Consider the following 24,927-nt stretch of genomic DNA (forward strand, 5'->3'; position numbering starts at 1 on the left):
AGCTTGTATTTGCAAATGCGCAAGTCCCAGTGAAAGTCAAAATGTATGCCATAGACTAAAATTCTTTATGTGGCTCCTTCAGATGGACGGATGAAACACAAGAAGCATACTGAGGAAAAAGAAGCATCCTCAATTTCAGGAAATAGCATTAAGCTGTTATTGTGTTATGTGTAATAGTAGAATTGAAGAAACAAGGGACCATCTCTTCCTGGAATGTTCATTCAGTACAAGATGCTGGGACAAACTGCATATCCAATGGCAAGGGGCGCAGAGTAGCCTGTACATAAAAAAGTATAGATGCAAAAGGAAGCTTCAGTCAGCCTTTATTTATGGAGATCTTCATCATTGCCTCAAAGAAATTTGGAAGCTACACAACATAAAATCTTTGAAGGAAAACGTCCAACTATACAACTTTGGATCTTGAGATTCAAGGAGCAAGTCCTTCACCTGCATAGGGCTCCAGAAGGCCTAAGGCAAAGCATTATCCAATGGATTAGCCAAATCAGATAATTAGCTTTAACCTCCCCTTTTCTCTCCCATTGTTTTTTGTTCTCTATATGTACATATGCTAACCCCCTTTTTATTTATAAATGAAAATGCACTGTGGGGAGTTATGCGTCACAAATAGTTGATTTCATCTTCATTAGCCCTCCGGTTAGGTTAAGACCCGAGTTCACCGGTGTTACAGTTTGACACCACATTAGTGGATAACAACAGTGTGGCTCTGGGATGAAAAAGGGTCAAGGGGAGATAGAGACAACAAATTAACTATGGAGATAGCAGTGACAGACAAGCCATATGTAGGGAGAAGATTTTAGTGGAAGGCAATTTTTTTTGGGGCGGGGGGGGGGGGGTGGGGAGTAAACTTTATTCACTGTCAATGTTATATCAAAATGATACAAATTCAAAGTACTCTCAGTCATAACTAAGATAAAGAGTTTTGGGACGAAGCGTGAGTGAAGGAGTTAGGATTTAAGGTGAGATCAAGAGGGAGTTAGGATGGTTAAATGAAGATCTAAAGTCTAGGAGAATTGACTAAAAACATGAATCTTTTAAGAACTTGAGGTGTGTCCTTTTTCTTTTAACTTATTTTTGAGAAGTTTATGCTTTCTTTTACTTTTGATGCGCGATGAATTTCATGTTTCCAACTCAAGCTCAGTTTGGAATTCAGCGATTTCTTTTGTTTCCTATAAATTTTTTGAGTTCCTGCTTCATTCCATAAGGGAAACATTGCTTTTTAGTCACCTAAAACTTCTAATCTTTCAATCACCTAAAATCGCGTATTGTTTAGACTACAGTTACATATTGTATCATCCTACATACATTCCTCGAATGCATAAACCACCAAACACGATGACAGACTACCAAGGCATCAAAATTCCAGAACAATTTTATACAAGATCGATCACACAAATCAGACAGAGCTCTAATGGGTGTTCCAGAAGTCCACTATAAACAACTGAACTTACCACAGTACCATGGGCATCAAACAAGGTGACATCCATGGTAAATAAACCCTGTACCTAATTCAAAATCACAACACTGGCCCCACGCGCCCCCACTCTGCTGGCACAAACTGCCCAGGATAAATGGTACAAAAAAGGGCACTAATATACACCTACTGGACGGGGTGGGGTCCGGCTAGGGCCGCCGCATGCAGCTGAGAGTTGTCATTGAACCAACGCATACAAATAGGAAATCAAAATGGAGGAGTAAAACAAATCATGGTGCCGACAACGATGACAATTGTAGTGGAGCTTTCACTTGATTGCTTCGTGGTTTCCCCGACCGACCGCAAGCCGCTCTAGCTTGCATGTTCCTCCTTGAGTGCCCCATGCAGGCATTGATGGATGACGATACGTTCATTCACGACGCTGTTTAGAAGAGCTCTTCAGAGTTGAATTTGTTCCATGCCTCCTGTTTTATTTAAGTACAGACGAGAATTACTAAAGTTAGTTGGAGAAGCCCAAGGGATTCAGTGGGCCGGAAAATCACTGAAATACAGAATTATTATCCCAGACTTTCAGAGTTATTAACAAGAACTTGGTAAAATGAACATAATTTTAACAGAAATAATACCTCCTGATATCTTCTAGATGTTATCCAGGTCTCTTTCAACCAATAGATAAGCAGACAGTAAATGGAAATAGGATAAACTGTGCAGAGTATAAAGTCTCAGTAATCAGCACAGCGCATTAAAATCCCCAACAGTTTGTCAAGATAGGTGTTCTAAGACCACTGTAAGGCGGGCTAACAGGTCATTGCTATAATTAGCATTGATTTGGCTGTGGGCATAATAGGCGTACACATCAGGTACTTCCCATGCACCAGATGGTGGTCCAGTCTGACAACCCATTGTTGTAATGAACATTCTATCGTGGGCCATAAATCACATCAAAATTGTCAAGGCTTGGTACTTTCTATGTACGATCATACAGGGACCCATCTTAGTTTCCATGGACCACACATGTAATAAAAGAAAAAGTGATCAGTAAATGTCAAAAGACTGCAATTTTGTCTTCAGCAAATAGTCGGTACTACCTCTTACTAGTGCACAAATTTTCTTCACATAGGAAAACAAAATAATGAGCAGTAGTTTTTAATGTCTTCAGACCATGATGCATGGATCAAGAAAAATAAGGATGAACAGCAGCAGCATATTTGTGTAATCAGCAAGCTGCTACTCAGGATATATTTTGACAGCAATACACACCTTAAGAAGATCAAAAACCTTCTCAGCAATATATTTCTGTTGGAGATTTGCACCCTTTTGTTGCACCTTATCAGGATGGATACACAATGTTGCCTTTCTATACACTTTTTTAACAGCAGCAGCAGTGATCAAATCAGTAAGGGATACAGGCTGCCATCCACATTCTGGCCAAAGAACCTGCTCAGAAAGAATATAAGAATTAATACTAGGAGAGCCATCGAACATCTCTTCTAACTTTGCTTGAATGGAAATACAAGCTACATAAGTGTACAAGGTAAGTCATTCCACCAACAATTAAAAAAGATTTTGCCTGTAAAACAACGGCCTTGTGCACAATTAGTGATCCTACATGCTTCGTTAAGTAGGCCTCAGCAATAGCTTTTGCATGTTGGATGCAGCTTGTGACGAGAGTATGGAACCAGACATCAATACTTTACTATATATTAAAGCTCCAAGAATTGGAGCGATTCCAGGGGTTCAAGCACTGCAGCTACTGTTTATGTGGGCCCTTCGTATGTACATATGTATATATATATATATATATATATACGAATACGGATATGTATATGTATACATATACGTATATGTGTACATATACGTATATGTGTATTTACATGTATAATATAATTTTTTGGAAAATTCCAGAAAAATAGCCAAAGGTATAATAGTTATATTGATAAATCAGCTGAAATAATCTAAAATGCACAGAAAAATATCTAAAACTCAAAAAAATATGAAACAAATTTTGTTAGGTTCGTATTACTGTCGTCTACATATTAAAATTATGTGCATACATAAAATAATACTGTTTTCCCCGTAATTAAATGAATGTGTTAAATATTAATAAATTCATAAATAAATATTGAGATGCCTAAAATTGGTGAACCTAATTTTTTTAGTCTTTTTTTGTCATGTTCCGTGAAAAAAAAGGGGCGCGGCGTAGACATGCCAATCCGCCTAGTATTTCTGGTGCCTGATAAAAAAAGGCACTGGACGTGTTTCAAGTATTGCTCACAACAAAATATCTGATGGCATGGTAAATTTTCCTTTTTGTCAATGTTCCACCACACTGCTTGAAATTAAGTATCAACTAGCAAATGTAAAAATGCAGATCAATAATTGTTATCCAACATTGCACTACAGCAGCATTTAACAAACTGGTTCTCAAGATATCCTGCTACATTATTATATTCAAACATGAGCAAGGGAGCAAAACTGTCAGATATCACCTTGATACCCATGACTCTGCTCAACTTTAACTGAAAACTAGTTGGTGAAACCTGATGCTGGAACTGCTATCAGTGGGTCTGAATGCTTAACTAAACAGCCTCATAACCAAACTTGAACAGGGGGCACAATATGTTGATCATGATGCATACACAATAAGAAATGCACTGTACTTGTAAAATCATAAACGAGATGGGAAAAATTGTAGATTCCAGCAAACCAGCAAAAGACAAGACACGCATGCAGCTTCCTATTTACAGAAGGAAAATCCCTACATAATGATCAAAGAATTAACAAAAATGAGGGAGAGTGAATTGCTTCAATTTAGAAGTTTCAACTCACATATTGTAAGGTTGATAGTAATGCACGCAAATTGCCTTCTTTTCCAGCAGCCCACCGCTTAATCTCAAAGTCTAGTGTTTCCGCAATTCTCTGGAATTATCAGACAACACAATTTGAAGTAAGAAACTAGCCAATGTCAGCAAAGTGCATCCAAAAGGACAAATTATATGCTTCAATGACAGGCAACCAAGGAACCACAGCAAGCTTATGAAAATAAACAGAGACTTTCTTGTGACACATGCTGACGACAGAGTACTTACATGTCTTTCTGCTTGCTCTCTTTGATTCTGCATGTCACGTTCATTCTTCTCAGCCAAAGCCTTTGCCTGCGTACAGAGTGAAACTAATAAACCCAATGCATCACATTTTCTTTATCTTAAAAAGCATGCTCAAAATAAAATGCAACCAGGAACAAACAACAATTATCCACAATATCTATTTTGATTAAAGTTAAAGCAACATTACGGCTCGTTCACGAGTTCTTTGATGCCGCTCGAATCTAGCACGCCTTCTTTCTTCGCTCTCTCCATCAATTTCTTGAAATTCTTCTGATGATGTAGGAGCTAAAATAACAAACAAATCAAATGCACTGTTACTACCATGTGATGGGGAACACTGGTATTGCAAGATTTCAGTACCTCTACTTCTCAAATGATCAGTACCTCCTCCAAATATTGCAGATAGGTCATCCGTAATATTTGTTGTTGATGATGCCTTTTTCATTGATGCTGAAGTGGAAGTCCCTCTATTTTGCGTTTGAGAATCAAACATAGAATCCTGATATATCCACAATTAGAAAAAAAAACAATAATGAGAAAGTTGTAATGAATACAAATCTGGAATGAATATTTTGGTAAAGTAATCACCCCTGTTGGAGCCCTTTGCTTCGGAGCACTATTAGCTCGGGCACCCATACCAAAGAAGGACTCAAGATCATCTGGTTTACTCTGTTTCTCTCTTGCGGCGGCGGCGGTGGCGGCAGCTTGCCTTTCCCGAGCCTCTGCAGCAGCCCTTTCCACTGCTGCTCGTTCAGCTCTCCTCCTTGCTTCTTGCTGAGCTCTCTCCACAGCAGCTCTTTCTGCTGCAGCCCTATCCCTGGCTTGACTAGCAGCCTTCTCTTTTGCTTCAGCAGCAGCCCTCTCTGCTTGCTCTTTAGCCTCCACCGCAGCCCTCTCGCGTGCTTCCTGTTGAGCTCTTTGCACAGCAGCCCGCTCTGCACATTGGCGTGCCTCCCTCTCTGCTTTTGCACGAGCTTCAGAAGCTGCTCTTTCCCGTGCCTCCTTTGTAGCTCTCTCCACTGCTTGCCTATCTCTCTCTCTTCCTCTCTGTCGCTCAAGTTCTCTCTCTTCTTCAAGTTTTCTTTGTTCTCTCTCCTTTTCCTCTCTTTGTCTTTCTCGTTCTAGTCTTTCCTTTCTCTCTTTCTCCTTGTGATCCTGGGTATACGACCTTGCTTCATTATCTTGTTCCTGTTGTTCCCTATTTCTAAGCTTTGCATCACGTTCTCTCTCTCGAAATTCCTTGGCATGTTTGAATTTTGCCTCAGCTTTATCCATGGCTTCTTTCATAGCAGCTGCAGATGCTGCCGCTGCTGTACTTCTCTCAAATTCTTCCTCGTTAAAAGCACCTGCATTCTGAGACTTGCCCATGGCAAAATCTTCTAGTTCATCTATGGAAGAAACACCAGCTTGATTTGAAGAACTTCTTTGATGATTGTAGTTTTGGTTAGACCGCCGTAGATACTCATCATCTTTTCTTTTTGCTTTTGATCCATGTTGTTTTTGCTTAATTGCAAGAGGTGGTGGTGGTCTTGAAGGTGGCGGGGAACTAGTTGGCTGTGTGAAGAGGGGTATCTCAGATACTGTAAGCCATATCTCATCTTCAGATTCATCAGATCTTGGTGATTGATCATTTACATTTCCACCAATGTCAACATGGACATCAGAATGTCGGGCAGACTGCGACTTAGGAAAGATATTTTCAAAGTCCTCCACAGAAGGTTGTTGGGCGGAGTTTCTTCCGGGATAACTTTGGACAGGACTTGAGGCTCGGGCTCTGCTCGAGTCGTTCCTATCTTTTGAGCCACTGCCCATCTCTGACGTAAACAAAGGTTCTGATTTTGGTGCCTGGTTGAAAGTTCTTGAACCCTCAAACAGACCGCTGTCAATGGCACTACTTCCACGGTTTTTTCCTTGATATTTTGCAGGTTTACCTAACTCATCCAAGGGATCTGCAAATATCCCAGATGATGGATGGGCTGATGACAAAGTTGTTTCCAGAACAACAAAGGGGTCACTTGCCATGTCAGCTGTTGGCTTAGATGTTGACATGGAAACCTTCTTTTCTTTAGCACCAACAGTTTCCCTGAAGTTAATAAAGTGACAGAAGTTATGACATGGACACGTTTTGAATAAAGTGCGCATGAAATAGCACAAAAAGGGCCATCATTGTTGTGTAAACACAGCAAGTTCTTACCTCCTTAGTTTTCTGCATGCATAAGTCACTAAATAATCTGTCAGCCCATTGAATCAATTATTCTGTCTTAAGCTTGTCTGGGAAAATGTGTGTGTGTGTGTGTGTGTATATGGGCATTAGATGTGTAGCTTAATAAAGATGGAATCGATATACATGGGCACCGAAACATCAAAGCAAATAACACCTAAAATATTTCATAATATGGGATGTATATAATGCATTCCTTGTTCAAGGGAATTATTTCCAATGTATTAAATTATTTAAACATAAAATTGGTATTGCTACCACCTCTACTCAACACGTTTGCAACAGCTTTCCTCAAGAAGGTCGGCAGTTGCAATCTCTCTAAGAATATGGGACAGGGCTCGGAAATTCATACTTAAATGTTTTAAAATTCAAAGCAAACTTGACATTTGATCTCATATAGCGAAGTATACAAGCTAGCATTGATTCTCATATTATATAAAGTTACTAACAAATCTTGATATTTACTACCAATGCTCCACCAACACTGTGCACACTGATCCGGCCTGATAGCATTGTTTAAATTTACTCAAAAGTTCAACTTTGACCAAGCCTTTGTAGACCAGATTTTAGCTTCAAATCCATGAAACTACATAATTTTATAATTAATCCATCTCAGTTGGAACAAAATTCACATGGCACAAATTGGATAGAGTTCTACAAATAATCCAACATTAACTGCAATATCTCAACTCAATCAAGATTCTGCGAAGCTCTTATGATTCTACTTATCCAAACAGAACTATCATACGCTGTGAACAAGTAAACAACATGAATATAGAAAAAGAATGTGAGCATTTCTCAATCAAACATGTGTGTAGCCTAGCACATGTACCACGATCAATCTAAATTACCTGCACTTAACTTAACATACATCAATAGAAATCCAAGCAATTCACGGCATATAAGGCTTGGCTGAGAAGATGCATTGAAATCAATATCAATATTTCTGAACTAAGTTGTTTAAATTACCATGAATCAAACCTATAATACTCAATGGAAATTGGCTACCGAATCGAACTTCACAATAAATTTTGAGATAATTTTTTGCAGCATAGAGCTCTACATGTACCATAAATCAAAAATGTTTTACTACCTCACTGGCATGGATTACCAAATCAAACCTAAGACACATTAGCAAGCTAGAATCTACTCAGTGAAACATCCAATAAATGAGGTAACATAATTTGTCCAACTCAACAAACATTCACATGATCCTGTCGTTACTCGGTAACGACATAAGCTTCCGCTTCAGTCAATCAAACTACCAAAATTAAATGTACCATGCACACCTAGATTGCGCATATGGACAATATAACATACTAAACAACCATGCACATTGAATTGCACTAAAAGTACTCACCTTCGCCGCGGCAGGCTACTCCCGCCAAATCCTGGGATCAAATCATCAAACCCAGTCGACGAAGCAGCAGCAGCAGCTGGCTCTGGCTTCCTCTTCTCCACCTCCTCCCTCGCCTCCGATTTCTTCCCAAATCCCCCGAGCAAGTCGTCGTATGCCGGGGGTGGCGCGTGGCTCCCACCGAACACGTCATCATGCCGAGCTGACGAGCTCTTCACCCCGGGGACCCCGTCGAAGATGTCGTCGTCATAGACCGGTTTGTCGAACACCGGCATGGACGAGTGCTTCGGCTTCGGCTTCGGTGGCGGTGCAGCGGCGGAGGGCTCCTTGAATGATTCGAAGATGGAGTCGACGGAGGGAGACGGCGTGGCCTTGGGCGGCGGGGCGGACGCCGCGGTCCCGAAGAGGTCGTCGTACGAGGGTGCGGAGGGGGCATTGGTGGATGCCGAAGTGGATCTGGGATTGGTCCAAGCGGATCCGGAGGTCGCCGAGGTGCGGGCGGCCGACATGGGCGCGGCCTTCCCCTGCGGGCGGAGGCCGAAGTCGCGGGCCAGGAGGCCCTGGAAGTCGTCCATGGTGGACGCGGGCGCACGCGGATCGCTGGATCTGAGGCTCGAGCGCACGTTTTCGGCGCTTCCGTCGCCTGTTGATCAGCGCGCGTGGTGGGGGCGAGAGCGCGAGGGAGGCGAGGTGGATCTGGGCAGGCGGACGAACTCGCGGTGGAGGCACGAGGTGCGAGGCGGTGATCGGAGAAATGGGCAGGCTTAGGCGGCGGCGGCGGTGCGTTTTCCGGAGAATCTGCGCCGCCGGAGAGGCTGCCGGCGACGGAAGAGAGTATAGGAGAGGGTGAGAGCGAGAGGAACGGGGAAGAGGAGAGAGAAAGAGATGGACAGATGGTGGTGTTTCTCTCTCTTCTGTCTCTCTCTCTCACGCGGCTGTCTTGGTGGGGTCCCTGGCGAGCGGGCCCGGGGGATACCATATATCGCTGCCCGTGGGTTGCTGACGTGTGGGGTCACACTTCCATGGGCCCGACATGTATGAGACTAGTATGGAATGGTCGGGTGGATTTCCGCAAGGGCGTCGGTGGCGGCTCCGCGTGGTCCTCTTCGCCGGAGATACGGGAGAGGTGGGGGATTGGGTGGGTGGGGCCGCGCAGGGATGGGGTACGTGGAGGCGTATCATTGGAACGACCAGTGTTCCGTGTTGTGCTGCATCGTGGAGGAGATTCGGGCCCACGCCGACTTGGCTTCTTCCCCTCGTGAGCCAAACCTGCCTAAAGACGTAAACAATACTAGCACAAGGATTTCACTTTCCAGCTTTGAAAGCGGATAAAATGAAGTACGTTAGCACTGAACTCAAGCGGAATTATCGATGCCTACAACGAGTTCTTAACCGAGGGCGCCTTTTGCTCTGCTGCTCAGCTTCCTAATCCAAAAGCCTCTCGCCTTTGTTCGTACGGAGCAGCGTGAAGGAGGTGTTGGAGACCATGGCCGTGCTCGCAAGGACGGCGCCGCCCCTCGCCGGGACCGGCCACCGTCCCTCCGTTGCGGTCAGGCCGTCTGTGTCCCTGTCCTTCGCCGCCTCCTCGAGGCCCCGCTCCGGGCTGGGGCTGAGCGCGGCGGGGGGCGGGAGGGTGGCCGTGGCGCGTCGCGCCGTACCGCGCAGCATCGTCGCTTCCTCGGTTGGTTTCTTTCTTGGAGAAAAGTTTTGGGAAAGATGAGCTAAACGAAAGATTGTTATAGTTCTCTTTCCTTTCAATTGCTAGTTGGCTATGCAGAATTCAAGAAAAAGCACCATGTAATGTGTCGGTTTTCTTTTCTTTTTCTTTTGAACTATAATGTGTCGATTTTCTTTATTTCACCTACTCTAGCTTGAATTTTTATTGTGGATTCGTTAATTCTCTGTGATTATTATGACAGTAATCGATATTGAAGTGAAATTAAGCTTTTTGGTCATTCTGTCGCAGACAATGCTGACTATATGGCATTCAAACATGCTACATTGTGTTGATTATCAAAGAGGACTTATTTTGTCCGTGATGGATATACAAGTGTCTCATGTTGTGGTGTTACTAATATTAACTATTAAAAGGATTTGTCTCCTGTGTGGACTGTATATTCTGCACAGCGTTAGGTTGTCCTTGATTCCAGTCAAGATTTGACCTTGCTTTCTTCTGACGAATGCAAGGATACCTGTGGAGTGACTGCGAGATTTCTGAAATTATCCAAATTCCAACCATGTGTTGGACACTTGCATTACCTTTTACGTTCAATGGAGCCAAGTTTTCTCTGCCAACCTATTTTTCAACTGAAACATGCTATCAGCTAATTTAGTCAACTCCATCGGTTTTATGTGCCTTGAATATGCAGTGCATAATTCAATTGTTTTTACAGATAAATACATAGCAGAGACAGCTGAGTTATTTTGAAGAGGTGTAGAACCTATTCTTACACCAGCTTTCTCCAACAAAACTTCAGAAAACCATTTTCTCTACACAAGTATAAGGCACGTGTGAGTGGAGAAATAGTGCTTGTAAGTTATTAATATCATCCATTTAATCCCTGAAAGTCAAGATGCAGATGATCAGTATTCACTTCATTTGTCACTGTTAGGGGTGTGCCATGTCATTTGTCGCTGTTAGGGGATTTATCCTGAACTTGCAGAATGTTTCATTTATCTGAGGCTTGAAGGTGTCACGCTTATTTTTTCTTCTAGCTTCAGAAAAAGAAGTCTGCAACATTCTATTTGTGAAATGTCTGAGCTCTGCAATTGTCAATTACTTCAATATCCCATGACTTATATCAAGAGAAGTTGAGAATTGTCCATTATTATAGAACCTTATCCATGACAGGACCTTGCTTAACGAAAAATTTATGCCCTGTAGGAGGTTGAGCAAAGCTACATTATGATCAAACCTGATGGTGTTCAGCGTGGCCTGGTACGCCTTTTTTCCCCCACTTTTCCAGTATGTTGCTATTCCATTACTGGAATAGTATAGCTCCATTAGTTTCTTTCAAGTTTCAACTTAGATAATGCATATCTGGTGCGTATAGGTTGGGGAGATTATTTCTCGCTTTGAGAAGAAAGGCTTTTTGTTGAAGGGCTTAAAGCTTTTTCAGTGCCCCAAGGACTTGGCTCAGGTTTGCTTCTCAAAATGCATCAAACTTGGCAAACCTAATGTTGTTATTGCAAAGTTACTCATCGAGGGAAAAATTCTGTGTTAGGCAACACCGTTCTAAAGAACATGTAGTTGTCTGTATTCTTACGAGTTTCTGGATATTACTTGAACTTGTTAAATGATCATCTTTGGTTGTCAAATATATCTTCCAGTGCCACACATTTTAGCTTATGATCCTTATGCATATCCTTTCTGCATAGAAATACTTCCCAACTTCTATTCTCCTATTCACCTGCAGTTACTCTCTTAAAGGAGTATCTGATGTTCAGTTGGTTTCATGCTGTTATTGTGTATCTTTGGTTTTGGCATGTTTGCTTCTGGACAGCCTGGGGCGTCCAAAGTATTGATCTGGTGCTGTGATAGTTCTCGCATGGCAATTTTTCTTATATTAATTGCCAGAAGAGTTACCGCATCAACCATCTAATTCTCACATTAAACATCCACTTATTAAAGTGACTATGCTTTTGCCTGTGTCCTTTTTGTACTAATCATTGATAAAGGCATTACTCACATAGTTCTTCTATATTATCTTCAAATATTCATCTTTTTCTGAGCATGTGTTACCAAACACAAAATTTTGTGGAAACACCATTGAAATCTAGTCAAACATTTCTTTCTGTGCTTCGTCGGCACACACAGTGTAATCTTTTTTCACTTTGGAAGGGAAACACCGAGGAGTACATTATATATTTATATTGAATCAACAAGCTGCCAACGCTTTTGCATATACTCTGTCTTATTCGCTCTTCCTTTCCTCTCAGGAGCATTACAAGGATTTGAAGGATAGACCTTTCTTTCCCAAGCTTATTGATTACATAACTTCTGGTCCTGTTGTTTGCATGGTATATTTCTTTTACAAACTAGACATATTTGCAACTCCACACTTCGGTCAATACATATTTTGCAGCTAATTTTTTTGTTATTCTGTCCTATAAGGCCTGGGAGGGTGATGGTGTTGTTGCATCAGCTCGTAAACTAATAGGAGCTACTAATCCCCTTCAAGCTGAACCAGGGACCATTAGGGGTGATCTTGCAGTTCAAACAGGAAGGTTGGCACCCACACTCTTTCATGTCTTTAATGTACTTTGCCTGTTGTACTTAGTTGGAATGCACTTCCATTTTATCTATATTTCAAAGAATGTTACACTTTAGTTGGAATGCACTTACATTTAACCCGTATATCAAAGAAATTATAATGCAACTTTATGTTTCAGGAATGTTGTCCATGGAAGTGATAGTCCTGATAATGGCAAACGTGAAATTGGTAAGTTAAGCAATGATTCAGTATGGTTCCACATTACTATTAGGTGATTCCATGGGCCAATAACCATGAACATTTGGTTCTGGGTAATGTCAAAGCAATTGACAAGCAACATGAAATGGGAAGAAATAGTAATTTTATCAACAAACTTTGAGAAGTACTATGAAGACTGGAGTAGTTAACATGACGATCAGGAGCAGGTTTTAGATTGTCTTGAGACAAAGAGTGTCATGTACTGATGTAGTGATGTACATAATGATATGGCATGCCTTTAAGCTTTTACCTAAATTTGTTTAGGCCTGCTATTATTCTGGGACAATATGAGATGACAAGCTCATGTTACTCTCCTGTTTGCAGCCCTGTGGTTCAAAGAAGGCGAGCTCTGCCAATGGGAATCAGTTCAAACACCTTGGCTTATAGAGTAATCTTTGCTGATCGCTGTGAGATCCGTATCCAGAACTTGTTTGTTGTTTCGTTCAACTTGATTCAAGGGGCCATGTATGAGTGTATGAGTTTAGTTCGGCTTAGTAAATTAGCTCATCTGGGCTCCACATATTCAGTATCTTTTTGTGATATTGAACATCATTGCAACTGAAACCTTTGATCAGTTGTTCTTGTCGAGAATTTTCTTCTCACATTTACATGTAACGTCTTGAACAAAATAAAGGCAAGAAAGTTCCATGTCATTAGCGGCATGCTGTTGTATTTCACATGCTGTGGTGTTCGTGGAACTTATATAATCATGAAGCAAAATCGAAATATATGTTGGCCCTTTTGTGGGGGAAGTAAAGGAGATTTACCACTGATGGTGAATGTGCAGTGCAGAGCAAATGTTAATCGTTGTATTGCATGGTTTGATTAACTGGAAATTACAACATGTGTCTGCATGTTACGCTATGGAAATTTGGACTTGGTCATGGTTGTTCATATATATGCAACCAGACAGGTTGGCAGCGTACACAGGGTAGTGATGAATTGGTGAGCTCATGTTCATCGGTTCATGTCAGGTCTATACCTGCTCCTAAAATACTACGCGCAATGACAAGAGATACTTATCATCTCCCAAAAAAGAAATGATATGCAAATATTAGGAAAAAATGATGTTTCAAAAATACATCAGCAGACCTTTTTTTCTAACCAGGGGCAAATCATGTATCCCCTTTATTAATGACTAACAAATGAAAAGGACGGAGAAGTTCAGCAGAACCAGGTCTTCAGCATAATCAATATAACGTTTCAAACACACACTGACACCACACAGTATATATACTTGTGAAAGCCTTGACATGCTTCCCTTGTTCCAAACATGTCTTAGCTGCGATTTCATTGAACTTACGAGCCAAATCTGAATTTGCATGGATCCATCTGTTGCATATAATCACACACAAGGATACCAAGGCTTCACGCCGTTTGTAGTCCTCATGTTGCTCACTCCCTTGCTGACGAGAAGAGGAGGTGTTTTCTCGGCTATTATCTTGTGAAGCACCACCTTTTTCTAAGTCAGTGCTCGGTGATGAAAACAGGAATTCGGTTACTTCTGTTACTGCTTGTATTTCCTCTCCTATCGACCTGAAACCAAATATTTTCTCTGAACACCTGCAACATCAACAGCATTTTCAGTTTGACAATAATAACATAAGGAAGGATCACCTCATGTATGATACTGGTAAGTTAAGGAACTAAGTTTTTCATGTTTATTTTCTTTAACTCAGATTACCTCTGGCGTCACATTAGCCATTGCTTCCTTCAGTTTCTCGAGATGTTCATCATCGCTGGTGTAATAATAACACAGATGCTTTTGACATATACGAGTGTTTCAGTGAGTGAGGATGCAAACAAAACCCCGAGTTGCACATGCTTTTAAGATAGTCCTGGCATTTCCTTCACTTTGTAAAGATAGCATGGCCTGCAGCCAGGGTCGGTTCTGACATTTCGATGACCCGGAGCGAGATTAAAAATAGAGCCCCATTAAATATAAATTTTGAAATATTTATATAGTACAGTGACTCAAAACAATAGTGTTATATTATATATATCAAAAAATAGCAGTTACATGTATCATATAAAAAAATAACATGCTCCAGTACATAATAACATAAACAGATAAAATAAGATGCAGACGAGACATATGAGTATATGACTATATGAGAGGGTAAAATAAAGACATACTTATGAGTCAAGTCTCCGTATTTTTCAGCACCAAGATTAGCAATCACGACTCCATCACCCAACTTGAAAATAGAAGCCAGCTTATCATAGATCTAAAACAAATATAAGAATTCGATTATACATGTTAGAGACAATAAATATAGCTAAGGTTACAAAGTAAAATAGCATATGAATGTAACTTTACCTGTGGAAATCATCTGAAACAATTTTCTTCTAACATTTACAGAAGCGAAGTCACTAATAATGGTATCAATATCAATCTCATCTAGCAAATTCTTCTCAATACATAAGGTCGCCAAACCAGTTAGTCTTTCTTGAGACATTACTGACCTCAAATAGTTCTTCAATAACTTCAACTTTGAAAAGCTTCTTTCAGCCGATGCCACAATCACAGGTACAATAAATAAGATTCGATAAGCAATAGAAACATTAGGATAGCAGTCCACTTCTCTAACAAATTCAAAAACCTCCATAGCAGACATTGTTCTATCCGGCAAAGTCAATTGCACAACCCTTAATTCAGATATTAGATCATTTAACTCCACATCAGATGAACCATGCAGATAGAAAGTTTTTGCAAATTTAGTGCAGCAATCTGTTAGTTCAATATTATTCAGCGACTTCAAGGCGTTTGAACTCAGTAAAAACCCGAATATACCTTGAAACACTTGGAGTTCTTCAAATCTATTTTTCAATAAAGTTGTTGCCATATCAACCATGACCAAAAAGTAATTAACTTCAAATGCCTTCTCGGCTTGCAGTATTTCTTCATTGCAATCAATTTCATCAAATTGTTTCTTCCTAAGAGCCCGACGTTTTACTGGAAACGATGGCTCAACACCCATTTCAGATGCAAGGTCTTTGGCAGTGTTCAAACTAGATGCATACCCTTCATTTCTGTACTTGTCAAAGTATTGAACCATACCTTCAATTTGGTGCAAGGCAGAGTCGATGCATATAGATGATGATTGCAACTTCTTGCTCACAGTATTTACAGTAAATAAAATATCATACCAAATAACCATGCCAAGTATAAACTCAAAGCTAACAAGAACATCGAATAAATTTTTTGCATCACTCTTGTCCTTGGGTTCGGTATCACAAGCTTGATGTAACTCAGACAAAGCTGACCTTAGATGAGAAGCTTGATATCTAATTGCTTTAACACTGTTGATTCGACTCTCCCAACGGGTATTGCTCAATGATTCCACAGTCAAACTTGGAACATGATCAAGTAATACTTTCCATCTTTTGGTAGAACCAGAAAATAATACATATATTCGTTGCACAATACCGAAAAATGAAATAGCTTTAACACATAATTTTGCCATGTCACAAAGAGTGAGATTAAAATTGTGACAAGCACATGGCATATACAAAGCTCTTGGATTGATATCAAGCAACCTTTTTTGTACCCCTGGTGTTTTCCTTTCATATTTGAACCGTTGTCATATCCTTGACCCCTTATATCAGCAATATTAAGACTAAATGACTTCATAGACTCAAGCAATACATTAAAAAGCCCCAAACCAGATGTGTCATCCAACTTCAAAAACCCAAGAAAGTACTCCTCAATTTTTGTTTTCCTCTTAGACATATTAACACATCGAACTATCAAAGTCATTTGTTCTTCATGACTCACATCAGAGGTACAATCAAGGATAATGGAGAAATATTTGGCCTCTTTGATAATCTTTAAGATAGTATTTGTAACATTGGAAGCCAAAAGAGAAATCAACTCATTCTGAATTTTGTGACTGAGATAATGATAATGAATTTCATTATTTTGAATGCGCCTAAGGTGGTCTTGCATTACCAAATTAAATTCTGCAATCATCTCAACACAAGCTAAGAAATTACCATTGTTATCATTGTAAAGCTGCTCACTAGATCCTCTAAAAGCCAAATTTCGTTTACCAAGATATTTAACAATGGCAACTATTCGAAACAAAACTTGCTTCAACCGTTCTTTCTCCTTTGTGATTTCCTGTTGGAAATCTTTGTCAATTGTTTCATTTTTTCTCAATCTAGTATTTAATTCATTCCAAGACCTCATGCTAGTAATATGCTCGACACTAGTTTCATATTCTTTGAGCCTTTCGCTGAGATGCTTCCAATCTCTAAATCCATTATCTCCTAATGAACTCTTGCTATTGTTAGATTTGAAAATCTTACAACAGAAACAAAACACTTTGTCAACATGCTTAGAATAAACCAACCATTTTCTGTCATGTACCTCTCCATTGCTCATTGTTCTAGAATAATGAGCATACGAAAAATGCCTTGAGTTACCATCTAAAGGGAATTTAAGATTTTCTTCTCTTATAGGTCCCTTCTCAACTAATACGTCTCTAGCTTTGTTATCAAGATCGCCTCAATTTCGTGGATCATAGATATCCAAAGAAAAAAATGGTTATTCATCAACACTAGTAGATGAATTAAATATATGCTCATGATCACTCACATTGTTATCATCCCTATTGGTATCTATATTTTCTTCTGTAAGGTATTGGTCTTCTAAATTCTCATTAGATTGTTCCTCCATAACAGCTATCGCCAACTCATCCGGGTTCTTTGAACTGCTCGTATTACTCTTAAAAAATTTGTCAATGGCTCCCTTTTGTGATTCCACCAACTCATCTACTCGTTTCCTTTTTTTCCTTTTTTCGCTGCTAGATGCATACTTTCTAGAAGATATAATTCAAGAACATGCTGAAATTAAAAAGAAAATACATTAGTGGTTGAAATACTACAAAGATCACCAACTAGACGATTAAGACAAGTTATTATCTCAACGATTAGGCCAAGTTGTCGTCTCACCGTTATCCCCAATCACCAATTCGTCGACTAAGACGACTAGACGAGCGCGAGCCACCGTCTCGACTCTCGACGTCTTCCCGCTGAAAATTAAAACAAATTAATAATTGATATGTATACTTTGAGAATTGATCATCAAAATAAATCCATGTAATTGATTGATTGAGTTATTGTACAGTACAGTGGCGACACGTGAGTGGCGACGTGATGTCTGGGCGTCTGGCGGTCTGGGGACTGGGGCTGGGCGATGGGTGTCCGCGTCCACGTTCGCGTCTTGCAATTGCAACTTGCAAGTTGCAAGCGGCAGGAGTGCAGGACCGCAGGACTGCAGGACTGCAGTCTGGAGGAGCCTGAGCCACTCGCCAGGCACTGAGGCACAACAGTGAGCAGAGCAGCCAGCAGGTCGGGTGTCCGGTCCGGCGTGGGCGCGTGCCGCACGGCGCCGGCGCGTCGCAGTCTCGCAGAGTCGCAGACCGCAGACGCTGAGACGCAGACCACCAGGCGGCAGCCGGCAGGCAGCACAGCACTGCAGGTTTGCAGCAGGGAATAAAATACCTAATGGGCCGTGGGATTTGGGGGCCCAGGGCGGCTGCCCCGCTCACCCCCCCCCCCTCCAAGGCCGGGCCTGCCTGCAGCTTTTCACCTGACGAATTTCTGATGCGACCGCGCTTCTTTAGCGAATGAATGGAGGAATAGGGTTGTCAACCAATCGAGCTCATACGAGTCTATCGCCTAAGTTTGAGTCCGATATAAACTTGAGGAGAGCTCCATTCAAGTTAAAGATCTGATCGAGCCTATAATCAGGCTTAAGCTTGGTTTGTTAGGGTCTCAAGTCCAGTTTAAATCGAGTCTAGAGCAAAACGAGTTCAAGTAGCTCGCGAGTCTCGGATTTTTTTTATGGCTCTATCTATAAGCTATATGTGTATGTAGTTATGTGATCTTGAGGTTGGACGATTCAATTTTAGGTTGAATGGTGATGTTAAAAAAATGATTTGACTAAAATAAATAGATAACGGCTTTGCCTCGATGAACAACAGTTGGAGTTAGTCGAGCTATTCGAGCTCGAGCTCGATAGGTTCGTGAACTTATGGTTAAGTTTGAGTTTATTTTGTTAGGATCTCAAACCGAGTTTAAATTGAGCTTATAACAAGTTAAGTTCAAGTAGCTCGTTTTTCTAATAGCCCTGTGAAACAAGAATAAGATGCTGTAGACCTTGAAGTACGCCATGTGATCCCCGTAAGAAAAATCTCTAGTAGTGTTGTACTGAAGGCCAAGCTGCTTAACTGGCCACAATGGAAGATTTATCCACCGACAGATCTAGGAGGATTTCTACAGCTTCTCTCCGCAGCTTTGCGTTCACTACACATAGGCCACACTCGAGGATATTTTTCTAGGGTACCGATTTTTTTTTTTTTTTTTTTTTTTTGTTGCTTGAGAATATTTCACGTTGCAGCTTCCTTCCGGTCTCTCCAGGAGCAGCCATGAGATATATGGCTCCATGACTCGGTGATTGCACTGCTCCGAGATCAGAGGCGCTGTGATCTTGAATAGCAGGCGATCAGTATTGGCCATGACTTTGCAGTTGTCCTCGTCGCCGGTGAGCTTCGGAAGGATGGGCAGGCCTTGCAGCACCAGCGCCTTGTAGCCATTGGGCGGGTTAGTGTCACTTTCCGTTGACACGAAGTCGTTGAAATAAGATCCGAATTTCATAATTGGTCTCACCACGGACGTCTGCTTGTCACATGCTCTGTATCATTTCGTATTAGATTTGAATTTTCTGTGTCTAACCTGTATACATCTTGTAAGCCGTACGAGAGGAGTAGACGGTTTATTGTAGTTTCCTTATATTTGTATGTAACTACTCGTACAGTGAAGATTTGATAAGTGTTCGTGTTTTTTTAAAGGGTTTTTTATGTAAAAATTGTATCTTGTGTTCAATCCATCGTATAATATTTATAACAAATGGTACCAGAGCCAAATTTAACATAAGGAACTAGGAAAAAAATTCATCAGATCAGTTTTTTTTCAGCGCTGCTCATTTACTATTCATCAAACCGATCTGATTTATAGTGCCTCAGGCTGTCCGCATTGTTCATCCATCTGCCGATGTTCTTTGTTCCCGGTCACCACCATGGGGATCTGCGATAGGCCCTGCACATCTGGCGCAAGCTCCATCCAGCCATCAGGTAAGCTAGCAAACGAGCCGGACAGCGTGGCATAGAAGCCTAGTGAGGCCACAGCATGTGACCCCCCCTGTCATGCTATCATGTAAATGTAATGTTCAATTAGGAGAGATATATTGAAAAGAGACGTATTTAGCACCGAAGTCCCTATGGCCAAATCAGGAGTGGGCATGAAACACGGGAGAGGTGGCAAACCGGACATCAATGGCACGGTGGTGAAACGGGATGGCTGAGCCTCAGTGCGTGCTGGAGACCTCCTTTGTGTGATGGGTTCAATGCCCCGCAACCTCTGGCACGAAGTGCGTCAAAACTCCTCCATGCAATGACATCCGAGGCAACAAAGAGTGTCGATAAGCTCGGACCGGTCAACACAGGGTGAGGTCACCTTGAAACGATTAGCAAACTCGAAGAGCTCAATGCCGACCTCCCTGCAGATATCCATCTGCAATGCACAAGAGCAAACATTGAATATACCAATGCAAGTAAGTATAGCATAATAAATAAAATGTATCATAGCTTGGTAAACCGCTAGAGGCTCCGTGGCAAATGTGTCCATGATCTCTGGCTCATGCTGCGGTGGATTGTCAGACATTAGGAAGCACCTAACCTGTGTTGCCCTGTGGAATCAACGCAAGTATGTGTCGTAGGTGGACAGGTCAAACGATCCATTAGGGATATGGACGTCTGCAGTTGCATGCTCTCGCTGCTGCATCTTCACAGTCCACGCTGGATTATACATGATGCCTTGACCCTTCCTTAACATACTGCAACAAAAACATTGTTAGAAGTACAGAACTAAAAACATAGTGAATAATAAACGTTTAACATAAAATACTTACATGTGAGTACTATCTGTTGAGTAACAGGCAAGAAAAATGCTAGAGGTACCGAACTATCTGAACACACACGTGGTCTACCTACATATTCTACTCTAAATATTCTAAACATTCTACTCTAAGACTTCTAAATGTTATAATCTAAAATTTCTAAATATTCTTAATATATTATTCTAAATATTCCAATCTAAATATTTGTACCTAAATTTTCTATCTAATATTTCCTATTCTAATTTTATTCTACCAAAATTTGTCTCTAATCTAATTTTATTGTACTGAAATTTGGCTCAAACATTGTTCGTATCATACCTACTACTATTCCTAATCTAATCTAAAAAAAAAAAATAAAACAAAAAGCCTCACCATGACTGTAGCTGCCCGGTCCTCCACGTGCCCCACCAGCTCTCCCTCCTACGGCCTCTCTCCCCACCGCCCCCTCTCTCTCCTCTACCGCCCACCGTTGGTCACCACTTCTCCGGGAGACGCTCTGCCCTCTCGGTCACGAACGGCGAGTGGGCAAAAGGAAGACAAAAATCGAACGGGCACTTAACGACCATCAACATATTATAAACCTATCGGCACTTCGAGTGCCGACATGCCTTATGTGACTACTTGTCGACACTCCGAGTGTCGATAGGCCCCCGTGCTAGCTCTGGGCTCGGGACCTATTGGCAAATAGAGTGTTAACAGGTCATAGGCCCATGGATACCGGCAGACACATATATTTATGTTTTTTTTAATTTTGCTAATATTTTTATAATTTTCAATAAAATAATATTATTTAAAAAAAATCCGCCCAACTTCGGCCTCGCCAAGATCGTCCGTGGAAGGCCCGCCACGTCACACATCAGCGCCCAAGCCGCTGGCACCGCTGGGTAAGCCACCATTCTTGCCAGAATTTATTCAGAGCATACATGAATGTACAAATTTAGATCCCGTCTTCAACAGGATTGGCTGATCTTATGATTGTGCAAAATCAGATTTTTTTTTTGGTGATGATTTCTAATGCAAAATGTGTGGTACTGCACTAGAGCAATGTGTGGCTGATCTTATGAATGTGGACTGCTAGAACGACCACGCGGCGGCGACGTTGGCCGCACAGGGGCGTCTCCTCGTCAACTCCGATCACGCGGCTGCTGTACCGCTTCCTCTTCAACTCCGACCACACGGCTCCTGTCTTGCTTAGCATCTCTCTTCCCCTCCCCCGTCTGTTTCTTGGTTGTGCAAAAAAACTAGTTGGGACGATTTGTACTTGGTTCTTTTGTGGCAGAAAAATATATCAAAAACTAGTTGGCTATGCTATGAGCAGCGGCATATGAAGTTTGGACTAGGGCTTAGTTTTCCCCCCAATTTGCACAACATGGATGTTAATTTTTTTGCCATGTATATGCAGATGATTAATGCAAATATTGGACAATTTTCTGCTTCTTATCTCCGACAATTTTCTGCTTCTTGTCTCTGTCCTGCAAAAATGAAAATGCAAAACACACTACTGCAAAAAGGTATAATAGTGTCGGTTGAAAAATAGCATGAGTGTCGATTTTTCAACCGACACTTTTTACTCGGTACTGATACTCGACTAGTATCAGTGCCGGTTGTCCACCCGTCACAGTGACCATTTTCAACGAATAAAAAAAGAGAAAATTGGTGATGCGGGAGCAGCATCCCCCGTCGTCGCTCCGCCGCCACCTCTCTTGTCGCCATGGCCGCCACCGCTCCCCCCCCCCCACCGCCGCCTCCATGCTGCACGCCGTCGCCCCCGTCGTCACCGCTCCCTCGCCGCTCACTCCTCCCCCCCCACCCGTCGCTCCCCTGCCATCACCGCCGCCTCCTCCACACTGCACGGCGTCGACTCTGTCGCCCCCACCAAGCCCAGATCTGCCGCCACCACTCCGCGCTTGAGCCCTCCACACCGGCCGCCTCCTCCACGCTGTGCGGCGTCGGCGTCACTCCCCCGGCCGCTTGTGCCGCGCGAACCAGCCGGCGGAGCGATGGGTGGAGGCAGGAGACCAAGAGATGGAGAGAGAGAGGAGAGACACCGGACGAGAGAGAGGAGACCGAGAGACGGACGAGAGAGAGGGGAGAGGAGACTGTGGAGGCACGAGTGGATAAGATCAAGAGACTCGAGCTGGCGGACGCGAGGTGGCGAGAGTAAAATTGATTGAATACAAAATTCGAGTCCGATCGTAATACGAACCGGCACTGATACTAGTTATTAGTGCCGGTTTTTGCTTGAATGAACAGGTGGATATTTGATTTTGCTACCAACCAACAAATAATACTCTATCAATATCGATTTTAACTGAACCAGCAAGGCGACACTTATGACCAGTTCTGTAGTAGTGACATGAGTTAGTGTTGCAAAGCTGCTATTTGTGTTAGATTTTGCCATCTTCAAGTTGCAAATGTGAGGGGAGGGGATTATGTAATCTGGTGAAAAACAAAGATTTATTCATTTGCTAGTCTAATAATAATTTGCTTGAATGCTTTGGCCCAAATTAAGAATGGCTGTAGAGTTCCAGCCAATTGTTGAACTACTGAACTATGAGACATCAAGTATACTAGTAGCTAGTAATTCTTGTTTGTATTTGTACGGAAATTTTCTGCGTTTTCTTATGGCCTGCCGCTGCATCTTTCATTTACAAAAGCGTGCTGCCTTTTTACACAAACTGAGTATGCATGACGAAAAATATTGCTGTACATGTACGTGCATAAAATGGGCCGGCCTGTTCCAACCCTTCAAGCAGCAATAACTAACAATCAGGTTGCTCTTGTTTATGCAAGCAACCCGCAATCATTCGACCCATAATATCAACGGTGAGAAATTCTCTGACGTAACTGTACATAGTAATATCTAATTGTACATATGATTTCACCGCTGACGTGTTAGTAATAATATCATCTCATACAGTTACGTCAAAAGAACCATATCAGATATCAAGTGGGGTATTAGGGCCGGGCAGTTAATGCAAAATGGGTCCTCTTCAAGTTGAGTGGATCCATGGATCAGCTTCAGTTAGACCATCTCCAACTATATTTCTTTCATTTCTTCTATTTCTGATTCTCTTCTCCGTTTCTATTTCTTTTATTTTCTCTCATCTTCAACAATTTCTCTTTGAAGGGATTCGTGAAGCGAAATGAGAAAATCCCGTCTTAAAGAGAATGACATTGAGAATTACTTTATAATGAGAATTGTGAAGAGAAACCATTAAAACGTTGAAAGAAAAAAATAATCTCTTCTGAAGGGATTCTAGACTCAACGAAAACTGTTGGAGATTGTCTTAGCTGCAGGGGCGCCCACCTTTGTCTGCATGCAATTATATCGTCTGGTGGTCTGAAGGAAATTATCTCATCTGCCCGCAATAATTCTTTATTCCAGAAAAAAAAATTACAACGTAAGCAGGTATCTATCGGCCAGAAAAGTCTGCCAGCATACCGACAGATGCTTTTTTGAAATGTCTTTCAGTAAAACTCTTTGCTAGCAGGCTGTTTACCACAAAAATAAGTGTGTTTCTCGACAGATCAAGTGCTCCAAAAGTGGGACATAGTGTAGTGTATTTGCGTTTTTGATTAGCTAATCTTAGTTTAGATATCATTTGTATCTTAAAAATCCTTTTTGAGTTTTTTTTCTTAGAAGCATTTCTGCTTGAACTGAAAACCTAACGAGGCCATGTTGACTAACTATTTTTAAGACGCAATGTGAACCCCTAGGTCATTGGTTATGTACTACTGGTACGGTGTTCAGCTCTATGGACCTTGCTAGGTAGGAGAAGAAAGGTATTTTTTAGACATTGGGAAAAAATTGCAATCCACTCTAAAATTTACAATCTTGTACGTGGCTAACTGCAATTCACTCTAACATATACTCCCTTGTGTCAAAATAATTATCATTTAGAGATAGATATGGTCATTAAAATACTTTTTGTTATAATATATTACTAAAATATAGTAAAAATAAACTCTTATAAAATTATTTTTCAAGACAAATATATATCTGTATGCATAAAGAGTAATATGTAGCCAAAATTCAAAATGATCGACTACACGTAATTCAAAATATCATTTATTTTATTTGTGACCGAAGGCCCCGATCTCGTGCTATGCATAAACAACACAGAGTTTACTTCTATACACTATTTCCCCTTGTTCTTATTTATTGGGACCTCCGTTTTATACTGCTCTGTCAGAGCGTATTGTAAGCACAAATTGTGATATGAAAAGTAAGTCAAACAGAGAGCCGATTATACAACGGTGCAACAAATTAATAAGTAAGCTACGCGTCTGTTTGTAGTTAACATGCAAATCATGTCCATCAACACCAGAGCATCTTCAGCAGAAGAGCTAA

The 24,927-nt window shown here is 41.4% G+C and overlaps 2 protein-coding genes across 3 annotated transcripts; one reads left to right on the top strand and one right to left on the bottom strand.

The window, feature by feature from the left end:
• Positions 1 to 1,372: 1,372 nt before the first annotated feature.
• Positions 1,373 to 9,086, bottom strand: LOC133905808 (auxilin-related protein 1-like). Of its 2 annotated transcripts, none has more exons than XM_062347575.1 (8): positions 8,142 to 9,086; positions 5,149 to 6,643; positions 4,945 to 5,059; positions 4,748 to 4,845; positions 4,543 to 4,608; positions 4,283 to 4,372; positions 2,714 to 2,890; positions 1,373 to 1,917 (listed from the first exon to the last, which is right to left on the bottom strand). In XM_062347575.1, exons 1-8 carry the CDS (start codon positions 8,711 to 8,713, stop codon positions 1,879 to 1,881), a joined length of 2,652 nt encoding a protein of 883 aa, XP_062203559.1. In that variant the 5' UTR covers positions 8,714 to 9,086; the 3' UTR covers positions 1,373 to 1,878. The 2 variants fall into 2 exon arrangements, with proteins under 2 accessions (XP_062203559.1, XP_062203558.1); XM_062347574.1 differs by having other exon boundaries at positions 4,921 to 5,059.
• Positions 9,087 to 9,541: 455 nt separating this feature from the next.
• On the top strand, positions 9,542 to 13,367 carry LOC133906557 (nucleoside diphosphate kinase 2, chloroplastic-like). The gene is made up of 7 exons (XM_062348498.1): positions 9,542 to 9,819; positions 11,023 to 11,076; positions 11,192 to 11,278; positions 12,078 to 12,158; positions 12,253 to 12,365; positions 12,531 to 12,580; positions 12,935 to 13,367. The coding sequence occupies exons 1-7, from the start codon at positions 9,625 to 9,627 to the stop codon at positions 13,000 to 13,002; spliced, it is 648 nt and encodes a 215-aa protein (XP_062204482.1). The 5' UTR covers positions 9,542 to 9,624; the 3' UTR covers positions 13,003 to 13,367.
• Positions 13,368 to 24,927: the final 11,560 nt, after the last annotated feature.

Source organism: Phragmites australis, chromosome 23, assembly GCF_958298935.1.
Source record: "Phragmites australis chromosome 23, lpPhrAust1.1, whole genome shotgun sequence".
Lineage (NCBI taxonomy): Eukaryota > Viridiplantae > Streptophyta > Magnoliopsida > Poales > Poaceae > Phragmites > Phragmites australis.

Excerpts from the sequence above, each read along its gene's own strand:
- LOC133906557 (XM_062348498.1), top strand. The coding sequence starts at position 9,625 with ATGGCCGTGCTCGCAAGGACGGCGCCGCCCCTCGCCGGGACCGGCCAC. Across the intron at positions 11,279-12,077 it reads GCCCCAAGGACTTGGCTCAG|GAGCATTACAAGGATTTGAA; the intron begins GTTTGCTTCTCA and ends CTTTCCTCTCAG. Across the intron at positions 12,581-12,934 it reads TAATGGCAAACGTGAAATTG|CCCTGTGGTTCAAAGAAGGC; the intron begins GTAAGTTAAGCA and ends TCCTGTTTGCAG.
- LOC133905808 (XM_062347574.1), bottom strand. The coding sequence starts at position 8,713 with ATGGACGACTTCCAGGGCCTCCTGGCCCGCGACTTCGGCCTCCGCCCG. Across the intron at positions 4,846-4,920 it reads TGATCATTTGAGAAGTAGAG|CTCCTACATCATCAGAAGAA; the intron begins GTACTGAAATCT and ends TTGTTATTTTAG. Across the intron at positions 4,373-4,542 it reads GAGAGCAAGCAGAAAGACAT|AGAATTGCGGAAACACTAGA; the intron begins GTAAGTACTCTG and ends TGATAATTCCAG.